Source organism: Stigmatopora nigra, chromosome 15 (genome assembly GCF_051989575.1).
Source record: "Stigmatopora nigra isolate UIUO_SnigA chromosome 15, RoL_Snig_1.1, whole genome shotgun sequence".
Taxonomy (NCBI): Eukaryota; Metazoa; Chordata; class Actinopteri; order Syngnathiformes; family Syngnathidae; genus Stigmatopora; species Stigmatopora nigra.
The window spans coordinates 12,157,912-12,175,871 of NC_135522.1; the positions used below are offsets into that span (position 1 = coordinate 12,157,912).

The window sequence follows — 17,960 nt, forward strand, 5'->3', positions numbered from 1 at the left end:
ATATTTTTTGGTAGGCCTGCTAGGCCTTTAGCTGTGAATAGGCTGACTGTTCTGCTTCTTCATGTATCTATGCATCTTTTCTTTCTATGGTGCAGTGTTTTTAAATCAATTAACACAGTTTTTAGATCGACTCAGTTTTTGTTGTTGTGTATGCTGTTTGGTGTTTTCTGCTGCTGCTTTAGCTGCTGTATTCTGTCGTTGTCTTCAGCGTGTGCTCAACATTTTCTTACCGCTATGTGGTTGGGCTTAAAATCCCAATGGACAAAAATCATAACAATCTTACTTAATTTCTAACTATATGCCTTATCAGTCAAAATTAAATATGCTAGCTGGTATTCTATTTTGATCACTGCTTCCTTGTTAAAAGTGTTAAAAGTATATTTGTTTTTTCCTTTCCTGCAATTACACAAATTAACTAATCATGCTAAAAATATGAAGAATACATAGAGCAAACCAGGCTGCCTTCTCCTCAGGAAAACAGCTTTCCCGCTCTCTGCAACAGTTACATTCACATCAATTAATATCCAGAAACAAATGTAGACATTTATAATTCTGAAAAGAATTGAACCCACTAAACTGTAACCACCCCTTGTTTATTAGGGTTAATATTTTCTAGCATAATTGTCTTTTAGAGCCATTAAAACTCATTACTTATGAATTGCATACTGATCAAGTCCCAATTCAATTAACAATGTGTATTGCGTTGCACATTTATTTCAGCTGTTTGAAAATTCTAAAATATCCCAAACTAGTAGTCTTTTTTATCAAATGTAACATTCCATTGTCTTTGGAGTTTGCCAATCATCTCCTTTAAAACTTTCTTCATCAACAATTTCCAATAGTCAGGCATAAAATTGAAATTTAGTTACATATCTATTCATTGTAGTCTCTTTTTCTCTCTAATTGTTTACTTTTAAAAATCTGTAAGAAGGTTTGTTCTCAATTGAAACGCTTTCACTTTTTATGAAGACAATAAAACCAATATAAAAGTTCCTTATGGTTTATCGCATTACTCCTCGAGCAATAATCTTTCCAATCAATATTGGATGCTTTCCATTACGTCTGATCTCGTCAATAAGCTTATCTTACCTGTCTCCTCAAACGTTTCAACTGAGAGAACCTCCTTACAGTGCAAAGATGGATCTGCATCCTCCGCTATTTTCATGTCTGCCGTTTGGTCAGCAAGAGTTGTACGGACGTTCTCATTTTGGGTTGCTCGTGCGTCTTCTCCATGTTTCCTGTTGAAAAACACAGTCTTCTTCTGCTAACTCAAAATTAGTGTGTTTCTTTAAAGTTTTTCTTTTATACAGATAGCCAGATTAGAGTCATCCTTCAGCTCCAATCGTGTAGTGAATAATGGCGTATGGTATGGTAACGAAATATGGAACATTTTGTCAATTCAGTCAATTAATCTGTTAACACAATTTGGATGCCATTATCCCTATACATCAATGGTACTTTGGAATTTCATATGATCCACTGTTTTTGTTTTTCTCAGTGCTTCAAAATTTCGCATTGCAGATTTGTTCCTCCAATCCAATGCATTATCATCAAAAAATTTCTTTGGACTAAACTATTTTCCTTGATTTTTCATCGCCATCCAAAAAGGCTTATTGGCAGTTTCAGAAATTGATTCCAATTTGCTAAATCCTTTTCCACCTTGATATCTAACTGATCAATTATATCTTGGTGGATGGCCAATCAAAAACACAAAAAGACAAACAACCATTCACGCTCACACGCATTCATAATCAGACATCAGTGGTCTGCATTTTTTTTATCACTAGTGGAGAGCGCCATCCCTGAAAAGGGCTTATTGGCAGCTAACCACCTTTTGCTGTCCTATCAGCACTAATCATTCTCAAAAGAACTAGGTTAATGGCATTTGATTGACATCAATTGTTTGAAGCCTATGCAATCCGTTATATTCCAATAGTCATTAATATGACTTGCGCTAAAGCATATCTCATCTGTTGATAGGCGAGCGAGACACATTCCGTGCACTGAATGATCTATGATGCTCACATAATCCCAGAGAAATCATGCTTTTCTTAAATTAATTATTTTATCTAAACTTTTATCTAAACTTTTCCTAATAATTTGGATCAATGCCATTTCTGCATTGTTTTCTTCTCGTTTGATATCATTAATAATTTGGATGAATGCCATTTCTGTCTCCTCTGCTTCTAAATTCTTATCTCCCTCTGCTCTTGTTGATGCGAGGTAAACTGAGACATCTTGTCTGGCATTCCAGGAGCAGCCCCCCCCCCCCCCCCCCCCCCCGTGCCTGGTACGAGAGGGGGGATAGGAGGAGGCCTGGCATCAATCAAACCTGTCATGCTGGCGAGTTTTGGGATGGGTTAGGGAAAGAAGGCTTTTTTCACCCCATTTGGCCGCCATTTTTCCTTTGTCCTCGGCTCAGCCATTTTTTCTTCACATGTGCTTTGCCCTTTTCACTCCCCGCCCTTATCTTGTTCTCTCTCGGGATGTCCCGTCCCAATCCGCCATCTCTTAAATACATATTTTATGCTTAATTTGGCCTGAACGATCTAAACTTGAATATATTGAAATTCTCTACATATCTTCTCCTTTTTTTTTTTTTTCAATAGCCTTCTCAACTTGTAATTTACGCTTTATGGCCTGTAATGGCTCCTCCAACATTCTCCCACCCCACTCCTCTCTCTGTCTTTATTCTTCCTCCATTCTTTCAAAGATGTGCAATTATCCAGGAAAATGCTTCAGCATAAACTTCATGTCGGTTGAGAGTTCTTTGCTGTTTGTTAAACCCATTTTTGCAACTTTTCTTTTGTTTGAAGATTTTTTCTTATTCAAAAATGATATTGATATATTCCGTTATTCTTATAATGTATTTATTAGTTTTTATTTAGTGTTTACTCACCTTCTCTAGGGACGTCCCGTTTAATTTACTATCTTATTTTCCCGCCTAGATAGTCGTTTATACTCTTATTTTGCGCGGCAAACGACGTGATTTACGAGCGTGTCACAAGTGCTCTGGTTTAAATTTCTCCTTATGAAGATTACTTGCAAGTTTTATATTTATTATTCTATATATATATTTTTTCTTTATTTTTAGCTTTCATTCTCTTGGCACAGTATAATATTTTTTCTATATCTTTAACGCAATCCTCGGAGTCCCTGGCGGAGAGTTGCGACCTCCTCCTCTTTGTCTGGTGATTCACGCATTAGAACTCAAACCAGAAATCTGGAGATCCTTACCTTGATCTCCCGTTTAATTTACCTAACTTCTCAAATCCCGAGAACGTTTCCCCTGACTTACGGGGAGCGGTAAAGAAACATTTTTCTCCGACACACGGAGCATCTTTCTTCTCTAGAAAGACGGGGTCTCAATACTGGATTGGATTCTACAAATTAATTTTAAAAGTGCCTTACCGCTCAGATGTGCTCTGCGTCCGGTGGGATGGATTTGCTTCCTTCTTCTGGATAGCGGAAAATCGATCACCCTTCTCCTCAATGGGGAGACAGCTGACGTCAGATTTTTGGATTAATTTTTCGCGATCCAAAAGCAGGAGGCCAAACCTCCCGGAGTTTCGGCACCAGAATGTTGGGGCTACCAGCCAACACTTAAATAAACTCGAACACAGGAACACACACTGAGGCAGATGGAATGAAAGTTGAAGGCCGCGTCTGCAGAGGCGGGGGAGTGGGCCATCCTGAGGCCCGAGAGTGTGACTACTCTCCAAGCTCCTCTAAGCTATCTCCCGCCGAAAAGCTGCTTCAACGGTGGTTTTATTAGAGATAAGACAAGTCATAAAAATGGGAGGCGTTAATACAAATGAAGGAGGTGGAGTGCAAAAGGTGTAGTGCACATTTTAACCAATAGGTGTAAGTTAAATTCTATTCTAGTAACTTTTAATACATCATAGTGAAAAGGGTGCAAGACTAAATATAAGAATACAAATATATTTCACAGCAGGAATCACATTTGACCCCATTTTAGTGCATTTTGGGCCATTTGGCGAGTGGACGTATTGCCCTTTATCGCTGTCTTTTTCCCAGGGAAATCACACCCAGGGCCCGGTTCTAGTGTCTAAAGAGCTCCAGTATTTGTATTTAACCATTAAATGCTGTTTTCGGCTGGATTTTACCCCATTGCTGTCTTTTCATGGGAATAACTTATCCTGCGGTTCGGTTCTGCTACATCTGCCTGGCCAAGAGTGCTTATTCCCGGGCTGCCATTGACGGTAGACTAATAACAGAAATCTCAGTCAACATGAATCAGACGTCTACCGCAGTCAATGGCAGCCTATTGATAATGTGTTTGAGGGGTAGGCAAATTTTTGACTTGCGGGCCAGAATGGATACTCAAATTTGACAGCATTTGGACACGCAATGTAATTTGTCAAAGATGGGGATGGAAATATAAGAAAAAAGACAATTGAAGGTGAAAATTTATTTTCAAATTTACTTTCATCATTAAGAACATTATTATTCAACGAAAGAGAGTCGTCTTTAACTGTCCAGTCGCCCAAACGTCCGTTCGGCGAACTGTCCAGTCTATAAATTGAGAGTGATGACCGGTAAGGGAAATGAATGAGGTAATTAATTTTTACTATAATTTAGACAACGCCGGCAGCGGGCTGGATTAAAAATTCTAACAGGCCGTATATGAAAAAAGTACAACATGGTTGTCATGTGGTCCATGTTGGAGGCTACGGCATATCCACAGTAGGCAGCTTTGAGGGTTGGAGTTGAAGGGACTGTGGAGGGCTGCAGTCTTTCTCTATTCCAGTTTTTGTATCTGTCTGGTCTAGTTGAGCTTTAATTGCATCGGCCTTGCTCTTGAATTTGAGTCCATGGCCTGTAAATCAGAGAAAACACACACCATTTTATCACCCATGTTAGAAAATTCAAAGATTAGTCGAGAATTGTCTTTAGATCCTGTGTCACTGATAAAATAGATAATAGTCAAGCTTAGTTTTTACACTGCCTTCTTTCTACTTGCCTAACCAAAATGGCTACTCCTCGTAGGTAGTAAGTACGTTAATAGATAAGATATTTATGTGTGTGTGTGTGTGTGTGTGGGTGTGTATGTGTGTATGTGTGTGTGTGTATGTGTGTATGTGTGTATGGTGGTAATATGATTTTTGGTCACCAATCTCACAATTTGCTAATTTAAGGAGACACTTTGATCATCTTTCTCTATATCATTTTTATAAAACTGTAGAGGTATATTCAATTTTAAATCTAATACAGAATATGCTGACATATAAATGAATGTTGACATATAAATGTTATACTGACTTGAACAGTTTGCCACCTCCTTGAAGGACTTCTTCTTACAACAGCCTCGACAAAGGTTGAAGACACACTTATTTCCCTGTAAGGATAAGTGTTGTCAAGCAATTAAATTTGCATACAGGCCATTGTTAACTCGCATTTAATTTTTAATCGTTTTTCCCCAAATTATTATACCTATATTTTCAAATAGACCTGTCATCCTTCAACACCTAAAGGCATTAATATTCGAGAATCCAGTACCTCACATTTTATTATATTATGTATCCAAATAAGAAATGTTCCTAAAAATGTCAAAATTCACGCAGGCACTCACAAGCGGAAGACAAAAGATGAAAAATGGCATAAGTCAAGGATGGCTTTTTTTCCGTCCCTGAGATGGGCGGCACTCTGAAGAAGTGAAATTTCACCGTAGTCACCCCGAATAATAAATTTGCCTTTTGTTGTTTTCTTCGGGTTAAATTTCACATTGCGCACTTTACCATGTGGAGGCTACGTCGAGCCTGTGCCAGCTTTGTTTGGATTTTGAATCGCCAGTTTAAATGCCCCCTAAGCTTCCTGTGTCATCTAAGGCATCCAATGAGCTCAAGAAAAAATGAAACATGACAGTGACCGAAAAAGTGAAGTAGGTACACAGGCTGAAGCCAGGCAATGGCACGCAGTTTTGTTTTATTAGATTTATATCAAGCGGAGATGAACTGTTTTCATTGTGAGTACAGTATTTCAAGTATTTATAATTTTTTAATATATAGATTGATGTATACTTTAATACATTACTACAGTCTTCATCTATAATCCTTATAAAGCGTTATTTATGGGTGTGTGAGTGTGTGTACATGTTAAGGTTATCTTGCTATCTTTGTCCAAACCGTACAACGTAGGAAGTTTAATTTTTTTTATAGTGACCAGAAACGGCTGTCGGATCCTAAGAGACGAGTGATTAAATTTGTTCACCTTCTCCAAGTGTGTAAACTCAACTTTTTTTGTAATGCTGAAAGCAGAGTTGATGTATGAATTGTTCTTACATAATGTGCCCTAAACGCACCGCATGGCTGATTAGTCATAACGTAGTACGCCTCTCCACGTCATTTTCTGAATATTTTCCGCCTGTGAGCTTCCCGGTGCTCCCCGAAATACTTTTTTCCCCCTCTCCTTACGGGAAGACTGGGCGAGACACGATGCCGTCGGCTGCGCCAACCCAACTCGGCTATAAAGTACGACACCTTTCCACGTCATCCACAAACGCCACCCTCGGAAAAATTTCCCCCAGCGAGTCTCCAGGTGCTCCCCGAAACACATTCTTTTCCTGTCGTGATGAAAGTTATAAAAGAGCCACCCATTCATAAATCTCACTCCATCTATTCTCAAATTCTTATGAAGCGTGATGTACGGATGGATATGTGTGTGTGTGTGAGTGTGTGTCTATGAATGTGTGTATGAAAATGACGACCGCAAATGACGCGGAAAGGCGTCCCACCCCACAACTACACAGGGTAAGCGCATCCATCACCATCACGTCTCACTGAGTCCCTCCGCCACAACAGGAACAAATGGGGTTTCGGGGAGCAGGAATAGATCAAGCATGATTTATGGACGGGTGGATGTTTCAGGTTAACATTCTCATGCACCTTTTCTCCCTGCATCGTAGAGTTGACATAGTGGACAGAAACGGCTGTTGGATACAAACTGCCTCGTAGAGAGCTGAGAATATGGTGGCCAGAGACGGCTGTCGAATAGATGAGTGATTGAATTTCTTTACCTTCTCTAAGTGTGTAAATTCAAGCTTTGAGCACTTGCAAGTTTTATCGATTAGTATGTCTGAGCAGAAATATGTTAGCTTTCTGCTCTCATTACATACACTCAGTGATGATTCCAAAAATCCATACTTTCTTCAGTGTACACTAGTGGTTCCGCTTAGTCATTTCCGCTTGAAGTTAGTTGCATGAACTACGCAACAGCACCGTTATTGTCTCATTTCATCTCATTTTTTGAACGGCTTTACCCTCTTTAGGGTTGCTGGGGGTGCTGGAGCCTATCCCAGTTGACTTCGGGCCAGCCGATCGCAGGGCACAAGGTGACAACAACCATGCACGCTCACACACAAGCCTAACGGCAATTTAGAGTGTCCAATCAGCCTACCCTGCATGTTTTTGGGATGTGGGAGGAAACCGCAGTACCCGGAGAGGTATGTGACCTGGATTTGAACCCAGGACCCCAGAGCTGTAAGGCCGACGCGCTGTCAACTCGCACCAGCGGGCCGCACCACCGCCATTGTGTGAGTATATATTTTCGTCAGATTTTCACTTTGGCTTACAACGTTTTACCAAAGATAGCACTCAAACATGGCTTAAATAGGTAAAATTCGTCAGCCTTTCTTTTGACATTAACCGTCACTTTCCATACTTACATACCTAAAAGGCATACACCTGCTTCTCTATATATTATACATTCCTTTTTGCATATTTTCCATATGGTGGGGCAAATAAGTAACTAGTCAACCACCAATTGTGCAAGTTATCCTACTGTAAAAGATTAGAGAGGCCTGTAATTGTCAACATGTGTAAAACTCAACCATGACAGACAGATTGTGGGGAAAAATAACTGAAAATCACATTGCTTGATTTTCAAAGCATTTTTTTGCAAATCATGGTGGAAAATAAGTATTTGGTCAATACCAAAAGTTCATCGCAATACCTTATGTACCCTTTGTTGGCAACAACGGAGGCCAAACGTTTTCTGTAATTATTCACAAGCTTTTCACACACTAATGCTGGTGCTTTGGCCCATTCCGCCATGCAGATCTCCTCTAGAGCAGGGATATTTTGGGGCTGTCATTGGGCAACACAGACTTTCAACTCCCTCCACAGATTTTCTATGGGGTTGAGATCTGTAGACTGGGTAGGCCACTCCAGGACCTTGAAATGCTTCTTACGAAGCCACTACTTTGTTGCCCCGGCCGTGTGTTTGGGATCATTGTCATGCTGAAAAACCCAGGTACGTCTCATCTTCAATGTCCTTGCTGATTTGGGATTTTCACTCAAAATCTCTCGATACATGGCTCCATTCATTCTTTTCTTTATACAGATCAGTCATCCTGGTCCATTTGCAGAAAGACAGCCCCAAAGCACGTTTCCAACACCATGCTTCACAGTGAGATGGTGTTCTTTGGATGCAATTCAGTATTCTTTCTCGTTCAAACACGAAAACCTTTGTCTCTACCAAAAAGTTGTATATTTGGTTTCATCTGATTAGAACACATTCTCCATTTAGAGTGTGAGAGACTAAGGTTGTGGAAAGGTGTCTTTTATACCGATAATGAGTTAAAACAGATGCTATTAATACAGGTAATAAGTGGAGACCTTGTTAGACCTCATTAGAAGTTAGACCTCTTTAACAGTCAGAAATCTTGCTTGTTTGTAGTTGACAAAATACTTTTCCACTCTAATTTGGAAATAAGTTCTTTAAAAATCAAAACATTTGATTTTCAGTTTTTTCCCCCACATTCTTTCTCTCATGTTTGAGGTTTACCCATTTTGACAATTGCAGGCCTCTATAATCTTTTCAAGTAGGAGAACTTGCACAATTGGTGGTTGACTAAATAATTATTTGCCCCACTGTACGTTTGCACTGTCATTTCCCCCTGCTTTTTATGAAATAAAAGACAATTCCACATTAATTTTTTGTGTCTTTCGAAAGTGACAACTATTGCAGTAATATGAACCATCGAAAGAATCGAGATATTATGACATTAGAGCAAATATGTCCGACACAATGTCATCTCCGTTATTAAAAAGCATCAGGTTGTCGTCAAGTTCTTTCTTTTTTTTCAAATTGAATCGTTTGATATTTTGCATTTACAAAGATAGGCACATTAACCTCCCTATGATATTCACCTTTGGATTTATGCAGTGTCTCAGAAATACCCCGTGCGATTATTTTCCCTTCAAAGTAACACATTTGTACTCATTAAAACCATGACTATGGAGGCAAACATTGAGAATCGGGGTTCTTAAACGAGACAAATTGTAAAATTCAGCGATTTAAAGGCAATTTTAAGGGTATGGCTGATACGCGGATGTGGCTTATTATCGAGAAAATAAGCTATATAGTTATGTGAACTTTTTTTATACATGATATAAAATCCGCGATCTGCCAGTAGTACCTTGGAGATCTACCGGTCAATCTCTATCGACAAAATGAGCATCCCTGATCTAAGACGTTATTTACTCAATTTACACCTTACCTTTGGGTTACCACACTGTTCACATTTGATGTACTTGGCTGTTGATAGAGAAAAACATAGTCAGTGCATTTCTAGCTGTTTTTATGTAAAGGTACACACACACACACACATATTTACAGTTGATGTCAAAAGTTTACATACAATTGTGAAGAACATAATATCATGGCTCTCTGAGTTTCCAGTTATTTCTACAATTCAGAATTTTCTCTGATGATTGGAACAGATGCTTCTTTGTCACAAAAAACATTCATGAAGTGTGGTTCTTTATGACTTTATTATGAGTTAACAGAAAAGTGATCAAATCTGCTGGTTCAAATATATACATACAGCAACAGAAATTAGCAATTTTGGTGAATTAGAAAGTTGTGTCAGTGAAATGAGCTTCATAGTACGGCCTCTTAATTTCTTGTGAGTGATTATGAGTGACTACAGCTGGTGAGTTCTCCGAGGCCATTTAAACAGGGCTCATTGAATGCAAACACTCACAAACACTACAATGGGAGAGTCAAAAGAGCTCAGCATTGATCTGAAAAAGCAAATCCTTGACTTAAACAAATCAGGAAAGTCACATGCAGCCATTTCAAAGCAGCTGCAGTTCGCAAGAGCAACAGTGCAAACAATTGTTTGTACAGTATAAAGTGCATGGCACTGTTTTGTCACTGCCACGATCAGGAAGAAAACCCAAGCTATAACCTGCTGCTGAGAGAAGATTGGTCAGGAGGGTGAAGATTCTACCGAGAATCACCAAAAAGAAGAGCTGCCAAAGATTAGAAGCTGCTGGAACTGTCAGGAGTGGTTGTATTGCCTTCCTGGCATGACGTCACGATAACTATCAGCTGTCACTAATTACGTGATTAGATTATTTTTGGTATTTAAGCATTATGATTTTCTGTGGACGCTGTCGGATCGTCTGGTTTCGTCCTGGTTTTGTTTCCTGTTAATCCTCGTAGTAATTGCTGTTTCCATTGACGCCACGCCGCATGTTCTTTTCGTTTGTAATGAGTGGTCAAGCCAAGTTGTTTAAGTTATGCTACCCCGTTTATTAAATCAACCTACAAGAGCTACAGATCTGCCTCACCTTTCCATTTACTTCGGCGACTCTGCATCTGGGTTCAACTTACCCTACGATCGCGTCGCACTACGCGGCGAGATCGTAACAGGAACACAGGTGTCAGTGTCCACAGTCAAGCGTGATTTGCATCTCCATGGACTGAGAGGCTGTCGTGCAGGAAGGAAGCCCTTGCTCCAAAAGCGCCACCGTAAGGTTCAACTGAAGTTTGCTGCTGATCACATGGACAAAGATAACCCCTTCTGGAGGATCTTTCTGTGGTCAGACGAAAAAAAATCGAGCTGTTTGGCCACAATGCCCAGCATTATGTTTGAAGGAGAAAAGGTGAGGCCTTTAACCCCAAGTACACCATGCCTACCGTCAAGCACGGTGATGGTAGTATTATGCTGTGGGGCTGTTTTTTACAGCCAATGGAACTGGTGCTTTACAGAGAGTGAATGGGATAATGAAGGAGGAGGATTACCTTCAAATTATTCAAGATAACCTAAAGTCATCAGCCCAAAGATTGGGTCTTGGGCGCAGTTGGGTGTTCCAACAGAAAAATGACCCGAACACACATCAAAAGTGGTAATGGAATGGCTGAATCAGGCTAGAATTAAGGTTTTCGAATGGCCTTCCCAAAGTTCTGACTTAAACCCCATTGAGAACTTGTGGACAATGCTGAAGAAACAAGTTCATGTCAGAAAGCCATCAAATTTAACTGAACCACACCAATTCTGTCAAGAGGAGTGGTTAACGATTAAACCAGAAGCTTGTGTATGGCTACCAAAAGTGCCTAATTGAAGTGAAAATGGCCAAGGGACATCTTACCAAATATTAGCGCTGCTGTATGTATATTTTTGACCCAACAGATTTGATAACTTTTTCCGTTCATCCATTATAAAGTCATAAAAGAACCAAACTTCATGAATGTTTTTTGTGACTGTTTGTTTCTGTTCCAATCACTCTATCAGAGAAAAATAAGAGTTGTAGAAATAACTGGAAACTCAAGAGTCATGACATTGTTATTTCATATATGTGCGTATGTACGTACGTACATACATACATACATATACATCCATCCATCAATCCAATTGGGTTTCCTCCAGGTACTCTGGTTTCCTCCCACATTCCAAGAACATGTATGATAGGCTGATTGGACACTCTAACTTGCCCCTAGGTATGGGTTTGAGTGTGCATGGTTGTCCGTCTCCTTGTGACCTGCTGGCCACCGATTCAGGGTCTAACCCACCTTTGGCCCAGAGACAGCTGGGATTGGCTCCAGCACCCCCTGCAACCCTAATGAGGATAGAGCGGTCCTTAAAATGAGATAAAACTAGACACCAGACCATCTCTTGCGGCAAAGCACAGTGGTTTGGAATCAACCAATACACAATCCAATTTTTTTTTTTTTTAAATCCTGATTATATTTTCTAAAAAAAAGTGATGTGATATTGTTGCCATCTCGCCCACCCATAATTCGTGATAGTGAAAAGGAATAGCAATTTCATTCTCATACTTAAATAATCATTGCAGCATCCTGGTGTATCTTTGTGGTTATACCTAATGTATGAGGCATGTGTAACCGTGCAGTACAAATCTTGCATTAGGCACACAAAAAATCTGTATCTGTAAGTGTAATCTTGTTTCAATAAGGAAAACCATCACATACAAAGTACAAGGTATTGTAGGTCCATGCCCAAATTAAACTTACGTTTCTGATCAGGAAAAAAGTTCTTGCTTGGATTGCGGGACATTTTCTTCTGTTTGTTTTTTGAGAGTATTTGTGTTGACATTTTTGCATCCTCCAGTGCTCTCTTTTGGCAACCTTTCATCTCTTGTGAAACATGGCTGTTACCTTTAGCAGACAGATCTTTTGGTCTGTAAGCAAATCAAAAGATATTGATGAGTGTTGATTAGTACCAACATATCAGTTTAGGAAAACTAATGTAGAGTCCCAAAGTGAAAAAAATAGCCACTCACGGTGGTCGGACATATGGTTGGCAGATCCAGTGAGGGAATGGCAGGCTGCTCTCCTTATTTGTATCAATTCCGCTGGCAATCTCCTCCTGAATCGCAGAGCAATCAATGATGTGGAGTCAGAAAATATACGGTTACTTTCTTTGGAGTTGACTAGCAGTTTTGTTACCTGGCATCGCATCTTCAGCTGGTCACTAACATTTTCCAAACTCTCAAGGGTTTTAACTTTAGCCAACTCTTCCCTCAGGTCTTGGTGGATCTGAAGTCTAACACAACACACCGCATACCTATATGTTATATATATTTTCATACTGTGGTACCACTAGTCATGAAATCAATTTGTTTCAGAAGTGGTTTCATGAATTCAATTTTTTTTACTTGAGACACATTTTAGAAAGAAATGCCCTAATTCATCCCAAGGTTTTCAATACTACTCCCATAACTAGAGGTCGAGCGATATTGGTTTTTCAGGACGATACCGATTATTAGTAGTTAGAGGCCGATAACCCGTAATACAATCACTGAATCTATTTGAATTTAAACTATTAAATTCCAATTTATACCAGCTATTGCTGCTACACCAACACAGAAGACATAAACATACGTGTGGTGCCACAGCTTGAAGAGATGGGCTCGCACATGGGACAGGTTGCATGGGGGATATTGCTTCACCACCTCTAAGTACTCTTCAGCCATCTCCCAAACTGGTGGGCTGAGTCCCTCAAAGATTGCTGGGTTATGAAGGTTACCTTCTGAACATAAAAAAAAATGTAATCAATTAAAAATAAAATCTTTTAAACAGCCATTGCATCACACACCTGCACTCATCACCCCTTGCACTCCCGTCTCCTTAATGCAGCGTTGCACATCACTCAGATGTTGAATGTTGCCATTGGCAAAGACAGGAATATTTAAAGCCTTCCTGAAACATTATATTTTTCAGTTAATATTAGGTTAATCTTTTGGCCATATTGTAAGTATCATTTTTTTAAACATACAAAACATTGTTACATGGAGAAAGTGTTTGGTGTTATAAATGTTCCCACATTTACATGTGATTTGTATGTAGTTCATGTTGTCTGCACGTACTAAAACACTGCGACCCCTAGCGGATAATACAAGAACTACACATTTTAAAGAAAATTCATATTTGTTTTATACAAGGCAGCTTTCTTCCCCGGGCCGTACCAAACCACCAGACGGGCCGGATTCGGCCCGCGGGCCGTATGTTTGACACCCCTGACCTAACCCCTGGCTGAGCGGATGCCAGGTATGTGGCTTGGGTGCCACCATTCCTGCGTGCATCATCTGACATCATACTGGCTTGAAAAATCTCAACTACACTGAAACATATCTAAGAGTGTCGGTGTGTACTCCTCAAAAAAAGCGACAAATAACAGCGACCCCAACGTTTTTGTCCAGGGAAAAACAATCAATGTAGTCCTGAAATATCTAGAAATCACTCTTGGCCCTCAAATAGTCTTCTAATTACATTAAAAAAACATGCTAAATAAAATTAAATTCAATGTGTCTAACTTTAGGTTTATTAGAAACAATCTAACACCTAAGTCAGCAAAAATATATTTTGACACAACGATCATATCACACATGACTTTCTGCCTAACAAGTTGGTCATCAGCCTGCAAAACAACACTAAAACCAATTTAAACCATTTATAAGCAAGCTTTGGAAGTATTGGACAGAAAGCCAAAACGCACCACTGTCAGATATTAAAAAAAAACACACACAAACACCAGAACTGGAACAATACTGTTAAATACGCAAAGTTAACAAAATGTTCCAACACAAAGCCCCTCCTCCACCGCAATATTTTGTACAAAAACACATCAACAAGGGTTGGGTCAAAAGGTGACTGTGTAGTTTCCTTAAAAAAAGAGTGCCCTTAGCTAAAGCACCTCTGTCCGCGCCGCACATATCTGAAACTCAATACCAATTAATATACATACATGAACTTCCGGCTCTGAATCTCTACGCCAATCACCGAAGAGCTTGGCTGTTAAATGAACAAGCATACACACTCACAACCATACCTAGGCACAATTTAGAGCAGTGGTTTTCAAAGTGGGCGGTACCGCCCCTCGGGGGGTGGTGTGAACTTTCAGGGGGGCGCTGACGAATAAACAGGCGAATGGGGGGCGTTGAAATAGTGAAGGGGGCGATGGAGCAATTACAGTAAAATGTGACGTTGGTGTTTGTAGAAAGACCGGAAAAATTGATTGTCTGTAATAAAAAGTCGACAAAAAACAAGCTTTATTGAAACAAGAAACGTTGTCTGCTCGAGCACTCACGAGCAGCGCGCATATACCGTATATCACTAATTGTCGCGAGTTTATCGTCGATGCAGGCGACTGGGGAAACCACCACCATCCAGTCAGCCGCAGAGGAGCACACAATAGCGTGCCGGCAACGCTTAACCACAGACGTATGCGCACAGCGACCGGCTTAATGCATCAGCTATCAATTTTTATGATTCGAGGTGAACTGCGCATTGGTCTATTAAAAGAAACGAAATTAGCGAATAATATCTGAGGCGCCTGTCTTCTATTTATTTAAGCTTCTCTCCACATGCAAGTCAGTTTTTATTGAAGAATAAATGATAACCATTTTTGTTTATTAAAATTGTTTTTTTTAGTCTTCAAACTGTTTGTGATTGAAGAATCAACCAATTCTTGTGACATTTAGCAATATAGTCGTTCTAGCGTTCGTTGGAAAGGGGTAAAGAGGGGGGCGTTGGCATTTTGGCCCGGCGGTGAAGGGGGCGGTGGCCAAAAAAGTTTGAAAATCACTGATTTAGAGTGTCCAATCAGCCTACCATGCATGATTTTTAAATGTGGGAGGAAACCGGAGTACCTGGAAGAAATCCACACAGATCCAGGGAGAACATGCAAACTCAACACGGGTGGACCGACCTGGATTTGAACCCAGGACCCCAGAGCTGTGAGGACAACGCACTTAACACTCACCTGCCGGCCCGCCCTCCCCCATCTTGTGTTTACATATTGTAGTTCTATTTAAAACCTCATTATGGTCCAAACGTTCAAATTGCATTTTAGAAGTATTCAATTGGTTTTAAGAGTGATCTTGATTTGATTGGGTCTAGATATAACAAAAAAATTCTGTAATCTAGGCATGTAAATAAGATGATTACTGCTCACCGAACTGCTCTCACATGCTCCCAGCTAGCAATTCCAGTCATTGCTCCTTTCTGGTCTTTCGTTCTGCCGTGCACAGTGAGTAGCTGAAAACAAATGGTTTAAAAAACATAGGTGCGCACAGGTACTCACAGGTACGCGCGTGTAGGCGCAGATACGCGCGCCTACACCCAAGTTATATCTAAGTACTGTTGAAACCAGCTCTCAAAATTATATTCACAAAAGTTTAATATCTAAATATCTACTACGGCTACTATACCTTTAGATGGTCATTTTTATCAAACAAATAAAAGTCTTAGTATACTTTTAGCCCGGAACTCTGACATTAAAACAAAAAGCATTAAGTTAAATGTACTTATTAATAGAAGACAAAGCATATTTAGAGATGATGTTTTTATTGAAGCTGTAAAATATTGACTTCCTTCTCTCATGAATCAACAGTAGATATTTCGATATATCCGTTTTCAACAGGACTTACTGGTACGCACAGGTCCGCACGAGTCCGCACGCGTCCGCACGCGTCCGCGCGCGTTTGCAGCGCTATTACGGTTTGATATTAATCCATATATAATATATATATATGCCATACCTGGCTGCGTCTTAAAGAACTGTGTCCTTTGTGTGTGTGTGTGTGAAATACAGAAATAGCTCTCGTTACTGACACTGCGGCTAAAAATACGATGCGCCGAATAGTGGTGAAAATACGGTACCATTGATAGGTTGCATCTGAAAATCAGGGTGGAGGCGGGGCAAAAAGAGCCAACCCGGCCAGGAGAAGAGAGGTATGAAAATAAAAAAACTAAATTAGAATTAAGTTTAGTGTAAGGTAAGATTAAACTTATTTTTGAGTGTCTGCATCGTAATCCAAATTCATTTTAATTTGTTTAGGTTATATTACGAGCGCGTTGCGGTGCAAAAAGTCCCATTTTATAGGGAAACATTTGTTTGATTTACGAGAATATCGACATACAAGCTCAGTCCCGGAACGAATTAAGCTCGTATCTCGAGGTACCACAGTAAATACATTACAGCCTTTTGATGTGTTTATAGTTGTAATATTTAATAATTATACACTTTTTGATCATTATACTTGTGTACTTGTATTTCTGTATAGGTGAACGCATGTAAAGCATTGATAGGTTCATTAATAATTACCCTTGTTTGTAATTATCAATAACTGCAGGCAGACATCTTATTCAATTATTGACATTTAATTAAATAGATTGGATCACGGATAAGAAACCTTAAGGGAGGAGATCTTCAGAAGTATCCTCCCTTAAGGTTTCTTATCCGTGATCCAATCTATTTAATTAAATGTCAATAATTGAATAAGATGTCTGCCTGCAGTTATTGATAATTACAAACAAGGGTAATTATTAATGAACTGATTTTCCGTTCAGAGCGGCCATGTCTGGTCTACATTAACCGCGATATTCGAGGGATTACTGTAAATTGACTGGTATGTACTTCCAACCCAATGGCAAATTGCATTTCTTTTTCATTTGAAAGGCTTAATTTTCTTCCAATTTTCTATTTTTTTTAATCCCACATATTTCTTCCAATACTTTTACATTTTTATGGGGATGGTATTGAGGACCTTAGAGATAATTAGAGATAATTTACATGCAACTACTTACAAAAATTTCAAGTTATGAAACCACGTCTACAATGACAAAAATGATGGAATCGCATTCCCAGTGAAGTTGATTTTCATTGTGTTTAAAAAAAAAAAACAATTTAATTCGAAATTGGGGTTGGATATGATCTCAATGAGTTCCTAAGCATCCTTATACTATAAGTAAAATAGAGGTAGAGTTCATACCTGGCATCCAGCTTTTTCCAGCATCTGGGCATAGCGGACTGTCTTTTCAATATCTTCGAAAACCCGGATCTTACATGTGATAGGCACAGACAGCTTTTCATTTGCTAGCGTGACTGTCAAACGAGAAATGTTGATGTTTGGAATAAATATTGCAGTCAATTATAGATTAAAATAAAGTCATTGTAAAAATCAGCAATGGTATTTACATGTAGCCAACTACCCTCTCATAATGTTTTTGGGCAGCAAACCAGTTATGCCATAAGTTTGGGTTTTAAAAGCAACCCCCTAAAAAGGAGCATTCTATCTGTACTTCAATCAGATGGAATCTTGATCTTTTGGTTACATCAACTGGTTATTGCAATCAAAGGGGTAACCCATCATTTCATTAGCCTCATGGCCTATCCTCACAGAGGTTGC

At 39.5% G+C, this 17,960-nt stretch overlaps 1 protein-coding gene across 1 annotated transcript in view; it reads right to left on the bottom strand.

Moving 5' to 3' along the window:
- Nucleotides 1-3,647: 3,647 nt before the first annotated feature.
- Nucleotides 3,648-17,960, bottom strand: part of dus1l (dihydrouridine synthase 1-like (S. cerevisiae)) — a 30,619-nt gene continuing 16,306 nt past the window's right edge. The window contains exons 5-14 of the mRNA XM_077734774.1: nt 17,544-17,656; nt 15,725-15,807; nt 13,367-13,470; nt 13,153-13,300; nt 12,718-12,814; nt 12,552-12,637; nt 12,283-12,449; nt 9,521-9,558; nt 5,284-5,359; nt 3,648-4,840 (exon numbers count right to left, since the gene is read on the bottom strand). Coding sequence (XP_077590900.1) covers nt 4,692-4,840; nt 5,284-5,359; nt 9,521-9,558; nt 12,283-12,449; nt 12,552-12,637; nt 12,718-12,814; nt 13,153-13,300; nt 13,367-13,470; nt 15,725-15,807; nt 17,544-17,656 — 1,061 coding nt within the window. The 3' untranslated portion in view covers nt 3,648-4,691. The remainder of the gene's footprint in view (nt 4,841-5,283; nt 5,360-9,520; nt 9,559-12,282; nt 12,450-12,551; nt 12,638-12,717; nt 12,815-13,152; nt 13,301-13,366; nt 13,471-15,724; nt 15,808-17,543; nt 17,657-17,960) is intronic.